This window comes from Camelus dromedarius, chromosome 28 (genome assembly GCF_036321535.1).
Source record: "Camelus dromedarius isolate mCamDro1 chromosome 28, mCamDro1.pat, whole genome shotgun sequence".
NCBI lineage: Eukaryota > Metazoa > Chordata > Mammalia > Artiodactyla > Camelidae > Camelus > Camelus dromedarius.
Genome location: NC_087463.1, coordinates 13,908,885 through 13,929,854, shown reverse-complemented (window position 1 = coordinate 13,929,854; position 20,970 = coordinate 13,908,885). Strand labels below are relative to the sequence as shown.

The window sequence follows — 20,970 nt, the reverse complement described above, 5'->3', positions numbered from 1 at the left end:
TTTATATCCACTGAAAAAGCATATTGTATAATTATACATACATGTCTTATATAAATATCCATAAAGGCAAACTCTGTTTTGCAGTTACCAAAATTAACTTGATTGATAACCTATAGGTTCAGCATAATGACTTCTGGGCAATGAAAACAGCTTGAATGACGTACTGTGTATAACCACAGAATATTGCTGTACTTCAGGAGCTGGCACATCAATATTTTAGGACTTGTGCTCCTGCCCAGAACTCTCCTCTTCCCAGAAGCAGAGTGGCCTGTTCCGCTCCAGCCAGCGGCCTTAGGAAGCTCTGGGAGGTCACAGAACTGACAGTGGAGACATTCGGAGCAGACTGCTCTGTAATGTGATGGCCAGTCAGACAAAGAATTTTAAATGAGCTCTGTCTTAATACATTACCTTCTCTTGGCCTGAAATTCTTTTCTCATGCTTAAAAGTCCAGAGAATCCTCCACCTGCCAGTAGTGTTCCCCCTTTAAACCATTCAACATGAAAGCACCAGTAAATCCTCTGCTTGCCATTTTTATTCTTTCTTAACTCCCAGAACGCTGTCCAGTGAAATGACAACTATGGCTAAAATGGATGGCACTGCACCATTTTACAACGCATAATGGAACTGGACTGCTTTTCTATTTTGGAGAAAATACATTGTAATGTCCACTGGGACCGAGGATAAGAGATTATAGGAACCATTACTTCAGTCTGATAAAGTAGCTAGGAGCAAGCTCAGAAATCCATAGCAATTAAAAGGCAAATAAAAGTTAAATATAGAATTTGTACATCTATTGTACATTATAATCAGAGATCTGATCTTGTTAACAAATCATTAATTATTCCTTATCACTAACATCCCTGGGAAGTAGTAGGTAAGCGATGGGACATTACTAGGCCATTGAAATGCAAATCTGGGGGCAACAGTTGCCAAGCATCATTTATTTCTCTGTAAATGGAAAATGGGGTTAGTTGTGCTTACCACACCCAGGCAGAGTTCAGTTTTCTGAGGCCTGGTCTAGTTCTGTTTCAGACTTACTCCTTTCAGTGACCACCCTGCCTAGAGCAGCCGTGACAAGGGTACTTCTCAGGAAGAAGACACACAGTGGAGAACAATTTCTTGGTCAGTCTCTCAAAACTTATAAAATAATACAATAATAACTCACCTAAAGATATATGTTTATGGAAAACAGAATTAGCTCATTATGGAGCACCAAGCAGAGAATGAAATTCTAGTTATTTGAAAGTTCTGATTTATGATATCTTAGAATAATAACAATCCATCCTTCCTTCTTGACCTGTTATCAGCCTATAGTATCTCAGCTCCACATCCACAGTCCTTCCCCTCTCCTGCCCACTCTGTAATCCCGGAGCTAGACTCTGTGAACATCCCCTTTGCCAGCTGGCAGATTGTTAAGCTTTGCCAATAGAGGTCGACAGAGTGATCCTGCAAGGGAAAGACGCCCCCGCTCCCACCCGACCCCAGCAGCTCTGGCCTGTCCAACCCTCAGAAAGTGGCAGACTGCTCCTGGAGACCAGCTTGGACCAGCCGGTGCACTCCAACAGCAGTGGTCTGCTTCAGAGGAGCCCACATTCCTCCAGGAACCTGAGGACCAGCTCCAAGCTGCCAGCACTCTCAGGAAACAGCGGGCCACTTGTGCCCACGCCCTCTGGCAAGTTTCTTCACCACCCACAGGTGGGGTATCTCCCTAGTAGCCACAATGGAGGAAGGTCTCTCCAGGTCTTTAGTTCCTTTATTACCGATTTTACCCCACCCTAGACGAGGTGAGAGCTGACATGTCGCACGTGCTCCTGGACCCCTAAGAGCCTCTTATACCTCCTTTAATAAACACTTTCTACTAACAGGCAATCCTTTATAATTTTCCTGTTCTGATAACTGATGTGGTTTCTGTCTCCTGACTAATACGTCTCCCTTCTTTTCCATCTCCCTTCGAGAATTATCAGGAACCAACATCACATTGTCCCAAAGCAGCTGCTTCTCTACTGCCATGCAGCTTTTCTAGGCTTCAGGAAGATTCCACTTCCTTTCTTCACATAATCTTGAAGTAGCACATTTCAGACACTATGAGAGTTCTCCAGTGTCCAGCCCAATTTAATCTATGAAGGACAAGATGAAATTTCTGATAACAGTAAAAATACACCCAAATGACTAAATCAAAATGCTATTCACAAAACTAAATAATGCTTACTTTTAATATATGTTCAGTAAGTTCAATTCAGAGATCATTTACTAATCATGACATTAATCCTATTTGCCTAAAGGAGTTTTGGGGGCAAAAATCAGATACACCATTTAGGGACACACACACACTTGCCATTCAAAACCTAAAGCACATACTAAATTCTCACAGATTATTTCTCAAAATACTTGTTTATCAGTGTGTCAACACCTTTTCAATGGAAATGAAACACTCATTTATTCTTAAATGTTATATGATGATCAGAAATTGTTAACACAGAAAGCATTTACTACACATTGGGTATGATTCAAGATCAGTTTCCAACTTGCACAATTTAGAATGACACTTTTAACAGTAAAATACAAAACTGAAGTGAATAAATGAGAGGCATGTAGTCCTGGGACCTAATTTTCATGGGCAGCTTCCCTTAGTGTAGGCTCAAGGAACGTAACAATTAATTGTATAGGCATGAACAGAAGAAAAACTGAAAATATAAAACAAAAGATGCTTTAAAATTTTCAGAAATTTAGGGCAATGCCCTAGAATCACATTATTGTAGCTCTAATATAAGACCTTAAAAAAGATTTTCTTCTTTTTTTCGTATGACTAGCAATAAACAAAATTCAGAGTATGGAGATATACTTTGCTGTCAACTTAACTGCATGTAATAACCCAGGGAAAAACACATCTAGTTAAACATTGGCTGGTAAGTAAGAAGCATTGGGAATTAATAAACACGGAATAAAAATCATGTGAAAAAATGTGCTTTTTCTTCCAAAACCTACCTATTAATACAATGATATATGCTAAGAATCACTAATTATTATGCTATTATTTTTAAATCTATGAATAAAACTGTTCTAAACTTTCTATGCATGGATGTATAACACACTTGGAAACTGGGGAGGGAGGGATATTGGGGATGGAAGCCCTAGAAAAATTGTGATTTCCAATTCTGAACATTCTCAGCTACTTGAAAATATGGTATTGCTTATATATTATAAAATACAAATCTATCTTTATAGTACCACTTAGGAAAAACTGCCTTTTAAAATCTTTTTACTTTGAAATAATTTAGGCTTATAGAAGAGTTACATAAATAGGAAGGGGAATTCACGCATATCCTTTACTCTGCTTTCTCTGATGCCAACAATGTATATAACCTGTATGACTATCCAAACTAGGGAAGTAACATTGGTGAACCTTTGCTGTATAAACTACAGACTTGATTGGAATTTTCCAAGGTCCTTTTCCTGTTTCAGTACTTACTCCAGGATCTCACACTGTATTTACTTGTTGTGTCTCTTTAGTCTCCTTCAGTCTGTGGTAGATAATTCCATTTGTTTAACCTCGCTTTTCATGACTTGGACACTTCTGATAAATACAGGTCAGTCATTTAGTAGAATGTCTCTCAGCCTGATGATTTTTCACAATTCGATTAAGGCTATGCATTTGGGGCTCGAATACCACAAAAGTGATGCTGTGTCCTTCTTAGTGTATCATATCAGGGGGAGAATGATGTCTTATTACTGACAGTGTTCACCTTGATCACTTGGTCACAGTAACCAATTACAATGGAGAATGCCAACTTCCCTTTGTAGTTGATCAATGTCTTGGGAGGAGATCCTTCAAGGCTGTATGAATAGACTGATTTCAGCATTCACCAGTGGATTCTGTCTGTGACAATTAATACTGTTGTCTTTGCCCAGTGGAGATTTTGTATTTCCCTCATTCTTTCTATATTTATTAACTAAAAGTCTTCTGTAAGAGCTGCCCTTTGTCCTTAATTGATTGATTTAGATTAGCATGGACTCATGGGCATTTATTTTGTTCTCCGGGTTATAATTCCACAAAATACATCATTTATTTTGTTGCTCACATTAGTCCAGTTTGGCTATTAGATGCACTTGCAGGTTAGCTCCCATGTCCGTATGACATGCGTGACCCCATCCCTTTTAAACCCTTCCTTTTTTTTCTTCTTCTTTTTGACATCACAGATGTTTCAGGTTCATCTTGTACTTAACCTGCCCTAGTCCCAGAACCAACCACTTTTCCAAGGGGTCCTGGCTTCTTTTGTTAAGAGAATGGTATTTAGAAATCAATATCTGAGCTCTGGGTATGAGCACAGCTATTGGGGTGTTACTGCTCCTAAACCCTTCGGTGGCCAGAGCTAGGAAATATATGCATGCATACGAACCAACATATACATACAGAGCTATATTTATTTCTGTAGCTATCTGCATGCACAACAAAAACCTTGAGTTCACACTGCTAGCTCAAGATTCATGCTAGCATTTTCACTTTCCTCATTTGTAATGATGAGAGTTACCTTGGTCACTGTTATTTTGAACTGTTGAATACACGCTACTTACTACAAAATTAAATGAAAATGCACACACTTATATACCTCTTTTTTTTTTGTTCAACAACATAAAGGTAAAGACTGGAGGTTTGACTACATAAAAATTATAAACGCCTCTACTACAAAGAACCAAAATATACAAATAGACTACTAAAAACTGACCACAGAATATTGCTGAGAGGAATTAAAGAAGATCTAAACAGTGCAATATACCACATTCACAGATTGGAAGGCTCAGTATTGCTAAGATGTCAATTTTCCCCAAATTCAACTACAGATTCAAGGTAATTCCAATCAAAACTCCAGCAGGCTTTAAAAAAAAAAAACAAAAAAACTGGCATGGAGATTCCAAAATGTTATCAAGCAACAAATGACCTAGAATTAGCCAAAGAAATTTTACAGCAGAAGAATGAAGTTGGAAGACTTCTACTTAATTTCAGAACTTAATTTAAAAAGCTGAAGTCATCAAGACAGTATGGTATTAGTCAACAGACATAATAGATTAATGTTAGAGAAGAGTGTAGAAATAGACCCAAACATCTAGGCTCAAATGATTTTCAGAAAAAGCAACTTAATAGGAGCAAAAGAGAAAAATGTTTTCACCAAATGTTGCTAGAATGGAATTTCTGTGTATATACGTGTGTGTGTGTGTGTGTGTGTGTATATATATATATATATATATATATGTTTTAAAAATTAATCCTTACCTCATATCATACTCAAAAATTAATTCAAACCACAGCATAAGGCTAAACACAAAAGCTAAAACCCCCAGAAAAAAAAACATTGGGGTAAAAAAGACCTTAGAGACCTTGGGGTAGGCAAATATTTCTTAGAATATAAAGAGCATGACCTATAAAACAAAACAACTGACAATCTGTATTTCATTGAAACCAGAGAACTGTGTTTTCTGAAACACATTGTTAAGGCAGTCAAAAGGCACTCCACAGAATGGAAGAAAATATTCACATCACACATGGAAAGGTTTCTCTAGACAAAGCAAAAATAAGAGTACAGTCCCAGGACAGCACGCCCAGTAGCCTTCCAAAGTGCTTCAACCAATTTATACTCCACAGTAAGTGTAAAAGAGCTCTAGCTGCTCCTAAGCCTTGCCAAAATTTGATGTCAGACTTTAAGCTTTCAGTTTGGTAGATGAGAAATGATAGTTCATTTGGCTTTTAAACTGCATTTCCCTTATAATAAGGTTTATTATTTTTCATAGGTTTATTAGCCATTCTCATTTCCTTTGGTGAAGTACTTTATCAATCTTTACCCATTTTTCTGCTCTGCATTTTTTCTAAGTTATATATACAAATACATATATATGTATAAATATATGTATGTGGGTGTGTTTGACAATCTTTTGTCAGTTCCCTGTGTTATAAACTCCTTTGCCTTCTTTGTGGCTTTACTTTTCACTTTTAAAAAACTATTGCTGATTACAAGTTTGTCATTTTAATGTGGTTGGATCTACCCATCTTCTTTATTATTCGGTTGGCTTTCTGTCACCCATTTACAGAACTGTTCCCCATTCCAAGGTCATGTTTTCCTACATCATATTTTTAAAGTATTATGATGTTAGCTTTCATATTAAGTCTTTCAATCCACATAGAATTGATTTTTTTGGCTATGATGGGCATGAGGGATCCAATTTCATTATTCTTCCTTATAGGTAGCCAATGGTAAATAGACTATTTATTTAAAATTCTATCCCTTATTTCACTGATCTACAACACTAGGTCTATAAAGCATCAGATTCCTACATATATACAGATCCATTTCTGTGCTGTGTATTCTGTTCCGTATGGGTATGTTGGTCTGTTCACCAAAGTAACACTATATTAATTACCATACATTTATAATAACTTTTGATATAAGCAAGGGAAATCCGTCCACTTTGTTCTTCTTCTTTAGAAATGTCATGGCTTTTCTTAGCCCACTGTTCTTTCATATAAATTTGAGAATCAACTTGTCAAGTTCAATAAGAAAAAACAGTAACAAAGACCCTATTGGTATTTTATTTGGAATGGTACTGAATTTTTAAAAACTGACATTCTTATGATACTGGTATCCATGTGATACTGGTATCCATACTTTTATGATAGCAATCCATAAAAGTATATATCTCCCTATTTATTTAGGTCTTTTAAAACTCTTTCAATAAGATTTAAAATTTTTCCATAAAAGTCTTACATATTCTTTGTTAAGCCAATGCCTAGATATTTTATTTTTTTCAGTACTGCGTAGGTTGATTTTTTTTTTAATAATTACATATTTCAAGGGGTTATAATTAGGATTACATAATATTTGTAAAGTGCCTAAAATAGTGACTGGTATATTGTTAACACTATATATGCTTACTGAATAAAGCAAATCACGTATTCCACTTTATCTCTGGTGTGTTGATTTTATAATAATCTTGACTAGCTATTAAAAAATGATGTTCAGATTTTTAGTGTTTGTTTAGGATTTATATGTTAGTTTGGGAACAACTGAGATATTTACTACATGGAATTATCTTATCCATCCAAGAACTGCATGCCTTTTTATTTATTCAAATATTACTTTTTTCCCCTCAGTGACATATTACAGTTTCTTCCATATTTAAAAAAGATTCTTCCATATTTCTTAAGTTTATTCTTAGCTATAGGACTTCTTTGGTTGACATAATTATTGAGATTTTTAAAATATTTTTAAAATATGAGCATCTATTTATCATTTCATTTTAATTATAAGAATACCCACTCACTGTAAAAAAAATTTCATTTTAAACAAACAAGTGCTTCTAGTCAATTTTTCCTAACCCCTAATTCCTTTAATTATTGAGTAAGTTGAGTATTTTTTGGCATCTTCATTCTTTCCATAGCAAAATGACTGCCTGTAGTCTTGTATTATTTTTCCCCCACTAAACTGGGTTGTCTGTCTTTTACTTTCTGGTTTTTAGGGTCTTGTCTAGTTTGAAGAGTCTTTTAGGAAATGATAATTCTCTACATTTTCTATTTTGTTCAGTATTATATAGAAGAGCTACTGATTTTTTGAGTATTTGTCTGACTGATTAGACATCTGGATATCCTTGAATGATTTGACCTACCTTAGGGTTTAAATGCATCACCACCATGACTACCGTGTTTAAAACTTCACTATAAAGGGATAAGGGTAGAAGCTGGAAGGCTTGGCAGTTATCCTGGTGAGAAATGAACGTTTCCAACCAGGGTGACATAGTAAAAGTGGTAAGTAGCTGAATTTTGGATATATTTTGAAGGTAGAGCCAGTAAGATTTCCTGAAGGATTAGAAGTTGTCTGAGAGAGAAAGGAATTAGGTGTGAACCTGAAAGAAAGAATAATCATGAACTGAGATGGGGAAGCCAAAAGTAGAGCAGGTTTGGGTGGGAAAATCAAGAATTTTGATTATCATTGAGTTTTTGAAGGATGTATAATTTCTAGTTTTCAGGGTTTTTTTTTTTAAGAGCCTAACCCTGTTTTTGGTAGTTTCTCTTTGCGGATACAATGCCATGCCAACCTTTAACTTCTAAAAACACAAAAGCCAGTGCTGCTGCGCTTAAAGGAGTGTTATGAGCCCAGGCAGCCACTGAGCCATCTCTGTGGAGCCCTACGACTCTACAGAACATAATTTGAAAACCAAAGGTATAAGGAAGGAGCTCTACATTTATTGATTTCATACAAGCGTCCGGGTCCTCTAGCGGACTTGGGCTCTGGGAGTCCCCAGTTGAACTGGGCAGCACCAAGTTCACCAGCACTTACTGTATGATCACGAAAGCCAGGGTATAAAGCAATCTAATAGTCTTAGGCTCCCTACCACTCAACAGTGTCTCAGAAATTGTGTTTTCTAAGGACATGGCAGGGAATCTACAAACAAGTGTACAAAATATTTCTGTTCACTTCTTACCGAAAGGCTTTCTAAGCGAACGATCAAAAGTTCTGCAGCTTCTGAAAAGGTTAAGCTAGATGTTCTCCTTTGTCCCTTTTGGACATAAAGTTGTTTGAACTTACAGAATTAAACCTGTTAATTACAGTGACCCCAGAGGACACATACATTAGGACATACAGCTGTGAAGGAACCATTCTGCAGAGCAGTCAGAAAACTTTAGACCAAGGTAATTTAAATACTAGAAATAAGAAAGTCCTATGCGAAAAAAAGAAAAAAAAAAAAAAGGTCGGGGGGGAGGTTTGCCACTGGCAATGCAATGCTAAAACCTGTCACTGAATCTGCATCTTAGTCAAGGTAACTAGATATACATTAGATGGTTGGCAGAGACTTATAACCAATGCTGCATTACATTCTAAACCAAAAAAATTGGTATAATGCCTTTGTGCTACATTCCTATAAGGATACAGATCTCTAAGTACCATAGGTGCTATATTTAGCTACTGAAGTATTTTTAACAAAGTTAACCTCAAAGCTCTTTTTATATTAAATGGCAGGAGAGGACCACTAACAAATGTTCTGAATAAGGTACAGGAGGGAAGAGCCAGAAAATAAATAGTTTTGGCTTTGTCGGCCATGTAATGTCTTCAGCAGCCAGTCAGCCCTGCAGCTGCAGCGTGAACAAGACAGTACGAACACAAGTTGGAGAGGCTGTTCTCCAATAAAATTTTATTTGGAAAAATGGGCAGGGGACCAGGTTTGATCCACTGCTACAGCTTGCTGGTCTGCAGCTGGCAGTACAACTATATCAGCATTAACATGAGTCCACAAAGCTGGACATGTGTAAGGAATGAGTTTTGTAGAAATAACTGTAGCCTGGTAAGCTGACATGAGCTACCCACAAGGAGGGGTAGCAGAAAAATACTTTAAAGATGCTCAGCTGCAAATACGGCATAGAAGCGGAGCACTGGAACCTGTAACAGCAAACAGAACAAAAGGTCCAGAACAATGGAAATACGGTAGGCGAGTTCAAGTGGCAGCCATAAACATTAGCACTCCATAGTTAGAATAATAATAAATCACATGAATAATTTCCTAGAACCATGTAATTTTAGATGGAAGTGGCCTTAGAAATAACCTTGTCCAACTTACTTGTTTTATGGAAGAGGAACCTAAAACCCATAGTGTAGAATTAACAGAAAGAATTGCAAACTTAAAGTATTTTTGGAGCACAAGGATGGGATTACATCACCAAACAGGCTCTGTAATGCAAGTGTCAGATCTCAGTTAAAGACAATAAAGCTGTTATACAACATAAATTATTTATAAGTAAAAACAAAAGAGTAGTGAAATTTTCCATTTAATCTCAGCTGTGTATTGATGTGGTTAAAATGAGAAACAAGGTAGTAAATATGTAGAAATTCAGCCAAATAAATAACATACAAATATACAAGAATACAAATAAATAATCACAAAAATACTTACTGTTTTATTTCAACACATGTGTAATAATGTGGCCAAAGAGAAGTGTATTTTTACATAAATCCCCTGGGAATGAAGGTGATTTACCACAAACAATGGGAGTATGTATTACAGAAAACTGCATTTTGGGCTTTAGGGGAAAAAACTGTATCTAGTTTGAAATCCTACTTTATAAGACCGCTAACCTTAGGGAAGTTAACCTAACTTTTAAGAGTCTCAGTTCACTCATATATAAAATGTTGATAGTAATACCCACCTTATAAGATTCCTAGGAAGAGTTTTATAAGGAGCATATACGCATATAAATCCCCTAACACACAGCATACTTCCTCTCTTTACAAACATTTCTGAAAACGATAATGATAACTGACACCAACTAACACATCCTTTCAAAGCACTTTACATTCACTAATTTACTTATTCCTCACAATCCTCACTCGGTGAGGTAAATTATACAATAATAATTCCCATTTTTGAGTTAAAGAAACTGAGGCAAAAGCATTTAAGGCCACACAGCTACTGAGCAGTGATTTGAGATCCAAACCCAAGCAACCCAGAATAATGAAATCCCAATAAAAGGGCCGAACTACCTACAGAATTAGTGCTGAGGATAATATAAATGTCATTTATTCACTCTGATTAGTTCCCATTATCTCTTCTATTTTCAAATATAAAGACAATTACAATTTGTGCATTAAGGTAGTTTAGTGACCAGAACTACCAATAGAAAACTCAATTTAAAACAACTATAAAGGATTCCAAATTCTACTGGGTTTCTCAACTCTGGCTACAGATAAAAATTACATATGAAAATAACACAGATGCCCAAACTCCACCCTTGACTTTCTGAATAGGAACTCCAGAGTAAGGCTCAAGACACATGCATTTTTTAAAAAACACTCGATATGATTTTGGTGCATAGCCAGAGTGAAGGATTACTGTTCTGAACACAGAAGAGGTGATGGCAACGCAAGTCAAGTAGCATCTGGAACCAGGATGCCTTTCGAAGGTAAAATTACAAAGGAGAAGGGGCAGCATAGAACACGGGATGCTGACTTAGGACAGTGGGAAGAATGAATGAGGTGGACAGTGGAGAAAGAAGCCAGACAGGGAGGCAGGTTCATTTCCAAGTGCCAGGCAGGCCAGGTTAGAAAGACAAGGGAAAGCAAACAGAAATGCAACCTCCATGGCCACAGCAGCAGGTCAGCAACACGATCTGACCGCTTGTTTGTGACCAGTGAGAATTTCCATTATTGAGGTCATTGCTCAGCCCTGCCAATGGCATGATGCTTTCCTCATCATCATTGCTGATTATTTTTTTTCATAGTTTGCCACCACCACTAGTTTTGTTATTAACCACAATTCAGTGACTTTGTCCTAATCTTGCTGATAAAACATTTGAGATTTGGCTTAACTTTCTTAAGATGGAGGAAATGGGAAGGTGAAGATAAAGGAGAATTTCCTGGGATGCTTTCCATTTCACTTTAGAAACAGAGACTAATTAGACCAAAAGGGGTTTTACAGACAGAATAGTTCCTGTCCTTTAGTTTAATACAAGAGGAAAATGCAACCAAGAGGGTTATTTTGTTCCTGAGGATACAAGGTAACAGAGCAGCCTGGTCTAAGCCTCTTACTCTCCAGGGTCCTTCAGCTTTGTCTTCAATATGTAATTTCAACATTTTACTAACGTGTAACTCCCACAAAAGATTCCTATACATGCAAATATATGTCTTTGCTGTACACCTGAAACTAATGTTGTAAATAGCTACATTTTAATACAAAATAAAATTTTAAAATGTATAAGCATATAATACATTATAAAACTATGTATGACTTCTGAATTAGGCATCAGTGGCTCTCTTCCTACCTGCCCCCCCCCATCAATATGGATAATTGGAATTTGACTACGTTATAAGTTTTCACAGAATGGCTTTATGAGGAAGGTTAGAACTCTAGCAATTAAAGTTCATCAAATATTGTATCTTAATGGGCTTATCTCAGAGTGAAGATAATAACTATTATCTCATTCAATAGCAAGCCATAAAGACTAAATATTTGACGGTAGCAATACATTTCAATTGCCACATAAATAAATAACATAGCTATACAGATAGCAACTTCTAGCAGGTTAACATTACACAGAACTACATAGAAAACAAACGGTTACCAAAGGGGAAAGTGGAGCAGAGGGTGGAAGATGGGGGGAGTGGAGAGGAGGGATAAATTAAGAGATAAATAAATTTGGGATTAGCATATATACACCACTATATATAAAATAAAGATCTACTGCATAGCACAGGGAACTATATTAAATATCTTATAATAACCTATAATGAAAAATAATCTGAAAAAGAATATATATGTGTATGTGTGTATGTCTGTATACTGAATTACTTTGCTGTACACCTGAAACTAACACAACATTGTAAATTATACTTCAATTTAAAAAAGGCAATTAAGAAAAAAAGCTTTCGGAAAAAAATTACACTGAATTGACTGAGAAGAGCCCAAGCAAGACACTGGAACATTTAGACATCTCAAGAGAACAAGATTTAAACTGATAAACATAAATTTAATCAATACATCCAAATTCTTAAAAATCCCTATGGTAAGGAAATCTACTACCAAGGAATCTAAGACCTTTGAGGAAAAAAGAGGGTAATGGAATGGAAGCTAAAAGCAAACCCATGATTATCTTCAAAACATTTTAAAATTATTAAAATATGACAACCATAATAAAAGAGAAAAATAGCAAAGACACTTTATACATTTTGAACTTGTTCCATAGGTAGTATATCATTCATTTTTATATATGATTTCTGATTGCTATAAATCTCTCAGAATCTGTCTTTTGTTAAGAAATAGTTATAAATATTATTGCTAAAAAATATTACTTTCTGCTCTTTCCATATCTACATTCTTTATCCAAAATGCTCAAAGAACAAACTTGGTTCTAAAAGGCTTTACTAAGACCCTTTGATTCTTTTATCAATTCCCAAGGCATCTTTGAAACACTTCACTTCTATTTCTGTTCTATCATAGCTTTTTAAAAATTGCTTCTTTTTGCCTAACTCATTTCCCCTTTTTCTAATTACAGTAGTTAACAATTTGCAGATGAAACCATAACAATCAAAAGTAAAGGCATACAGAAGCAAATTCAGGAATACGAGAATTTTGTATAAAGATAAATCGTGGTTAGAAAATGGATGATAACAGTCTTAGTCTGGATAACTACATTACTGTGGTGTAAACTCATCTGCCTAGTAACCAGCCAATGGCTTGAGTGGAATCAGTAAGCAATTCATTAATGTATGATATTCTTATATTTGTACACAGATACTTATATTAAGCAATGTGAAAATTCCAGAGAAATAACATTTAAGTTTACTTTTCTTGCAGGAAAATATAAAATACTGTTGAGATATGATATGAACATGTTGGACTAAATTAGCAGTCCTCAAAACAAATAACCCTTTCAGATGGGAGCATCTTATGACTTTTCAAGGAATACGTAGTTTTACAAGCACGCATAGTTTTAAGACACAGTTAGTTCAAAGGAATTGATATTCGGATGCTAAATATGCAAATGAACACTTCTCTAAAACTGGGAGGGTAGACATTTTCTCTCTTCAAGGAAAATAATTAAGGATGGAAGATTTCTGACTTTTAAAGGAAAGTCTGTCTTGAATTTTTCTTTAATGGATGATGATGATGGATATGGCAAATTATGTTATGGCAAACATTCTATCGAATATATTAAAAAGAATGAATAATAGTTTTATTTTTAAATGTCAATATTTATAGTATCCTCAAAATTACATCTTTCACAATCATTTAAACTTACTGTTAGAAAGTTTCAGCTGTTAACATAAACATGTGCAAAGGATTAGACATTTCTTGATATTCATTAAGAGAGATGGCGAGCAAAAAAATTTGAAAGCCACCAGACTAAATCATGTCAAGCTTTCATTAACCTCTAATATTGTAATGTCAAGACTCTAAATAAGGAGCTATACACATAATTATGTCCTAGGCTGTCTAGAGTGACACAGAAAGGTTGGGCCTAATTAAAAAGCCCTTGGTAGAGTGGGTGAGATTTGAGCAGGATTTTATGAATGGAAAACAGGGAACTTGAAAAACCTGAGAAAAGATGAAGAGGCCTTTGCAGGAGAGGGGAAGAGATGTGCTGGGGGTGAGGGGTGGGGAAACGGGAAGGGGATGGGTTTTCAGCTCCCAAGAAGCTTGAGTCAAATTCAGATTTTACCACTCTTTGGCTGAGCCATTTTGAAGAAATCTTAATTTCTAGTTTGAAGATCAAATGAAGAGACAGAAAAGAAATCGCTCGTGAAATTATAAAGTAATAGCACATGTTAGTTACTGAGCCCTTTTCAACGAGAAACCACTGCGCACAGCAGTTTACACCACAGGCAAAGGCACGAGCTCTGGAACCAACAGGCTGTGTTGAGACTAAACCCGCCATTTCCTGGAGGTGCGTCTCAGCCAGGTTAACGAAACCTCTCTGTACTCGATTAGCCTTACGCGCAAAGTGGAGATAATTGAGGAACCCACTTTATAGGGTGTTTATGAGGATTAAGTGAGTTAACGCAGATAAAGAGCTTAAAATGGGGCTCATGTGGTTGCTTTATTACTGTTGGTGGTGGTATTCTTATTATTACCCTCTGATTCTCAATGTCAAATAGAGATCAAGAGATTACCAACCACTAATAAGTATTTGTTGGATTAAGAGCCTAGAAAGGGGCCGGGGGGAGTGGGCAGGCAGCTAAATCTGTAAGAGAGCTTCAATAATAAAAACCTCTAATATGGCTCCTTGGCTTCTCAGCAAAGGCATGTGACAGTGATCCCCTGAACCTCTCTGCTGTCATAACTAGCAAAGAAGCATATATCTTTTTTCCTTGCTTAAAGGACAAAACCTCAAAAGAACATGTTGCAATTTATGCTGCAAAGAATATTTTGTGATGTTGTTGGTAGGATTATATTGGGTCCTTAAAGATGACACATCTGTTTATTATTTTGCAACATGGTAGGATCATTCTGACCTTACCTAAGGGAGTCTGACACTAAAGCACCAGAAGACCTCTTTAGAAAACACCTTTACCTGTCAGTAACATACCAGCCACAGAACCGGAGGTAGCAATCCGACACAAATCCTTCCAGCTCTGACTGTAATTTTTCAGTCATTTAAAAACTATTATTGGAATATTTTTAAATTAGAGAGGTAATTCATAATTCCTCATTCATGCTCTTATACATTAGTTTTTTTTTTTTTTAAGAGAAAATTGGTTTTCCACCCCTACCATTGATTTTTCAAACCACGTTCAGGATAAGTTGCATAGTTTTTCAGAAATTATTTTAGAAGTCAGAAGTTTAGGCTAAAAGCATGACCAAAATGTGGAAACGCAAAGCTCAGAAATGTGTTGCTTTAAGGAGAGCACTTTTAAAGACCACGCTTCAACTTTTAAAAAGAAGTTCCAGAACTATAACTCCAAGGTAATGTGCCAAATAGATTATACTGCTTTCTAACTTCATTTAAACATTCTATTTGAATTCAACCTCAGGATATGTACAATATTCTGAGGTTTTTGTTAACACATACTATGTACTGAGAAGCAACAGATAAGCATTAGGAATTTTTACACTTACAAGTATGTCTGGCCAGTGAGTAGTTGGATCCGCCACTAGTCAGACCAAATCCCTCAGGAATCTGACTAGAGCTTCGAGGTCTGGTCAACAGTTTGGGAGGTTCAATTTCAGCCCCAAATTCAGCTCCTATTACTCCTAGTAAAACAATAGCAGTAGCTTGCTTCCGCCTTTCCTCATAAGATGTAGAAATTTTTTTCATTTGTGGGACACTTGATAAGCAACCTGAAAACCAAAACATAAGAACAGAAGTTAAAAGACTATCAATACATATGATTAGAAACATATTCCAGATCGGTCATTTAGGAGCAATCAGTCTCTTCAACAAACGGCACTGGGACAACTGGTTATCCATGAGCAAAAGATTGAATTTGAACCTTCACCTTCTACCATACAAAAAAAACCCCAAACTCAAAATGGATGAGAGTCCTAAATATAAAAGTTAAAACTAAATAACTTGTAATAAAAAATATAGATGTATATCTTCATGATCTTGGGTTAGGCAATGATTTCTTAGATATGATACCAAAAGCATGAGTAATTTTCAAAAAGGTTTTTAACTGAACCTCATCAGTGTTAAAAACTTTTGATCTTCAAATGACAGAATCAGGAAAGTGAAAAGAATATACACAGACTAAGAGAAAATATTGTCAAATTATACACCTAAAAACTGATTGTATTCAGAATACTTAAGGAACTGTTCTTATAACTCAGTAATAAGAAAATCCAACTTTTAAAATGAGCAAACAATTATATAGATATTTCTCCAAAGATATATGAATGGCTAATATGCCCAATAAAGCTGCTCAACATCATTGGCCATTAGGAAAATAAAAATCAAAACCACAGGGAGACACCACTTCACACCCACTAGAATGGCTGCAATTAAAAGGACACACCGTAACATATATTGTTAAGTCTGTACAGAAATGGAAATGCTCATGCATTGCTGGTGGGAATGTAAAATGATGCAACTACTTTGGAAAATAGTTCTGCAGTTCCTCAAAAAGTTCAACGTAGAGTTATAACACACGGCCCAGAAATCCCACTCCTAGGTATCTCCATAAGGGGAGTGAAAACAGATGTACATGCAAAGACTTGCACATGAGCATCCACAGCAGTATTATTCATAATAGCCAAAAAGTAGAAACAGCCTAAATGTCCATCAACTGACAAAACGAGTAAACAAAATGTGGTATATCCATCCAATAAAATATTATTCAGCAATATAAAAGAATAAAGTACTAATACATACTGCAAAAGGATGACCTTGAAAACTTTATGGCATGGGAAAAAAGCCAGGCCAAAGGACCACATAGTGTTGCATAATTCAATTTACATGAAACAGAATAGGCAAATAGGCAGAATAGTCCAGAATAAGCAAATCTATACGGACAGAAAGTAGATCAGTGGTGGCCTAGGGCTGGGACAGGGGTGAAATGGTTAATGATGGCTAATGAGGACTGGGTTCTTGAGATGAAAATGTTGTAAAATTCTATTATGATGGTATCTGCACAAGTCCAAATACACTAACCACCACTTGATTCTAAGCTTTATTTTTTAATTTTTATTAAAACATTTATTTTATTTTATTTATTTATTTTTAATGGAGGTACTGGGGATTGAACCCAGGACCTTGTGTATGCTAAGCATGAGCTCTACACTGAGCTATATCCTCGCCTCCTGGATGAATTTTATGAAATATAAATCATACCTTAATATATCTATTTTTAAAAAAGATTGTTAACTCACTTATTAATCTGCCCACTAATTTTACAAATATTTATTGAGCATCTACTTTGGGCCAGGGAATTGCAAACATGAAAATAAATAGTGCAGGTTCTCAAGAAGCTCACTAGTACGTAAAAAAGGAAAGCCTGTCCAAGGAGGAAAAGGAATTTAAAACTCAAAAGATAAGTAGAAGTTTGCCAGGCAGTAAGATGAATGGGCAATGAGAGGAAGGCAAAGAATGAATATTTTGTCCAGATGGAGCAGAATGCAGAAGCACAAGCAGTCATGACCTGGGCAAAGCTCAGCAGAGTTTCAGATGCAGAAGAAGTACGAGCATGACACTCAAAACATAATGGAAAACAATTTTAAATCTTTATTACAGTATCAGTATCAGTAAATAGAAAGTAACACATAACACTGCTTCTTAAAATTTATTTTCCCAACCTTTCTCTAAGATAACTACAACTCACTCACTCTCCCAAAATGCTACTAAGATTTGGCCCTTTGCTCAGCCCTACCCCTTTTCTAGTTCTACTCCTTTTTATAAGTGGTCTACCTTTCATTTTTTGTTTGATGTTTATTATGTGATATTTCAAACATCAAAGGAGCTACACAGAGAATATATAAAGAACATCATGATATGCATGTATACAATAAACTTTATAATAACTTAGTAACTTAATGTTTAGTAACTTAATGTTTTCCATAGATGCTTGAGACTTTTAAAAGTAATTAACTAATGTGGATATAACTAAAGTCTACTATGGATTTAGTCTTGACTTCACTATGCCTCTCTCTTGCCCTAGAGGGAGCAATCCTGGATCCTGACCTTATCAAATGTTTTAAATCTATTATATATCAATTATATCAACACCTGAAACATTACGTATTTTCTGACCTTAAACCATGCTTGCATTCCTTGGGTAAACTCCGGATGAATGGATGGATGGAGATCAATAGATAGATAGGCAGGTAGGTAGACAGAAACAGGCTAAAAGACAGACTCTGAACTAAATTTGCTAAAAGAGTTTTTTATATTTATTTACAAAGGTAAGATTGGACTATGATTTTCTTTTCATATACTATTCTTGTTGTGTCTTGGTAGCAATATAATATGATCCTCAAAAACTGGGTTAAGTAATTTTCTCTCCCCAGTTCTTTAAAAACTGTTAAAGAATTCTTGAAGTTAGCTAAAAATTCTCTACAATTATTGTGACTTGTGTCTCAGGGACACTCCCTTTTGGGAGTCAGGGAGTAGGGGATGCAGAGGGCAGGGAAGGGACAAAGTAGAGGAAGGAACATGTTTTATTATGAATTCATTTTCTGTGATAGTAACTTATTTAGCTTGATTTCCTATTTCTTCATGAATCCTTTTGGATAGCTTCCAGTTTTAAAAGAATTATTCACCTCATTTAAGTTTGTAAATGTTTTGGTCTGAAGTTCTTTAGAGTATTCTCTATGGTTTAAAAATCTCAGTTGTATCAGTTGCTCTGGATCCTTTTAAATATTGTTTATTTGTGCCTTCTATAGTATTATTTTTCATGCCTTTCTTGATCAGTTTTTCTAGAAATACATATTTTGTCAGATTTCCAAAAAATGTTTTGGTTTTGATCTTACTGCTTCATTGCTTTCTATTTCACTAATTTCTGTTGTTATTTTTTCATTATTTCTCCTTTCTCCTGTTTTCTTTGGGTATTTTCTCTATTCTCTCTTTCTCTTTGTTTTGTTTCTGGGCTCCCAGACTGAATAAAGCTCACTTCTTTTCATTATTTTCTATTATGGTTAACACTGCCAGTCACATAGTTAGCATCCGATTTCTTCTTTTCCTTTAGTAATACAACCTCAATTTTAACTGAGTAGCAACATGCTCGTACTCTTTCAACGTCCTTCCAGGAACTGAGGAAGCCATAGCCTAGCTCCCAGCTTTAAGCTTTATTCATTATATATTTTTAAGTCTTCTTTGCTCATAGGAGCCAAAGGAGCCCAAGCTAGTGGTTTCAGCTCAGATCCCACTGCATTCTATTCCATCACTTGTCCATGGAGATATCTTTCTTTCTTCAGCCTAGTTATGTCTCTTTGGTTTTCTATTTGTAAATTTTATCCATCATGGCTATATACTTGTTAGAGAGGGATTCTTAAAGTGAATTTCTAGAGCCATCCTGATTGGAGGTCAGCCTTTTGTTCTTTCTAATATTAACCCATCCAGCTTTTCTGGTCTCTTTCAGTACACTGGCAATATATTAATTAAGTCAGTACAAGGCAGAGCCCTCAGAGCAGTACACTAACCAAGAGATGAGCAATGGGGACCTTAGAATACTTTAAGATGTTTTATTTTTGTCTCTTCTGTTTCTTTCCTTTGTCAATCTATACTACTGCAGGTAAGGCAGGGGGATGACAACAGGGGAGGCCAAAGGGGTACCAAATACTAGAGGCCTTTGTATAGCAATCTGAAGACTTTTAACTTTTGGCTAGTGGAAAGTCATCGAACAATTCTGTCCAAAGTGGTGACATGAGAGTCACTGTTAGAAAGATCATGATAGTGGTAGTATGGAAGGTGAACTGCGAGGGAAAACAAGACTGGTGTCAAGTAGAACCAAAAGATGACTCAGGCAGTGGTCAAGTGGAAAACAGTGAGTACCACTGGTGGCAGAATTTACAGTTCATCTCATTCAGCATATGAGAATTGAAGGCCTAGTGTATGCATGGCATTGTGCTAATATGGATTAATGAATTGATATGGGATGAATTAAGATAAATTAGTAGGAATAAGAAAAGCAAAGCCCCTGTCTTCATTGAACTTAAAGGCGACTAACCAGGAATTAGAAATGTAAAGGTGACAAAAATCAATGAGAACGTGATGGTCTAAGGGGACAGCACACATAAGAACCTAAAGCGTACAGGGATTTGTTGATTTCTATTGGGAGGATAGGTAAGTGTGCTGGAACTCCATGAGCCGAGAAGAGGATGGTAGAAAATGAGGCGAGAGTCAGGAAAGGGGGAGATCACAGATGACTCTACTGGTCATATTCACATTTCGATTTTCATCCTTTGAACAACGGAATTTAGGGTTCCTGAACACCACTCTGAGCATGAATAAAGAACGCTGGACGTGAGGTAATCAATCAAGAGGGTATCGTAGAACTGAAAGTGGGAGATGAAGGTTGGTTTGGTGTTGGATTTTAATAGGAGACGCAGAGAAGTGGATGGCTTCGAGATCCACGGTGAGGTCTGTGTAGCTGATGGAAACACCACCCCAAAACATTAGATGTCATGCTCCGAATTCTTTTAAAAGTCCCAGTTAATTAAAACAAAAGTAAAACAAGACTTCAAAAACCCTTGCAAGAGATGTAGGTATGGCCTTTCCAGAAGCTGAACAAAAAAACACCTAGAGCACAAAGATTCTTAGTATACTTTAATTCCATTTATTTAGCTGCACCAAAAGGCAGAATAGGATGTGGGCAAGAAGACCTAGTTGGATCTAAGAAATGGAAACGGTAAGATATAAAGAATGTAAGATTGGAAAAGAATCATTGAATGGTGTTAAAGCACTTAAGGAAAAATGGGGATCAGTTATCTAAAAAAACTAAGGTGGTAATATCGAACAGTAGCTACTGTTTATTTGGATTCCAAGAAAAGTTTGGTGCAATTGAG

The 20,970-nt window shown here is 36.0% G+C and overlaps 1 protein-coding gene across 5 annotated transcripts in view; it reads right to left on the bottom strand.

The window, feature by feature from the left end:
* The window catches only part of WDR7 (WD repeat domain 7), a 277,127-nt gene that overhangs the window by 108,876 nt on the left and 147,281 nt on the right, over positions 1–20,970 (bottom strand). For all 5 annotated transcript variants that reach the window (XM_031441852.2, XM_010997206.3, XM_031441850.2 and 2 more), the window contains one exon: positions 15,592–15,813. In XM_031441852.2, the coding sequence (XP_031297712.1) occupies positions 15,592–15,813 (222 nt within the window). The remainder of the gene's footprint in view (positions 1–15,591; positions 15,814–20,970) is intronic.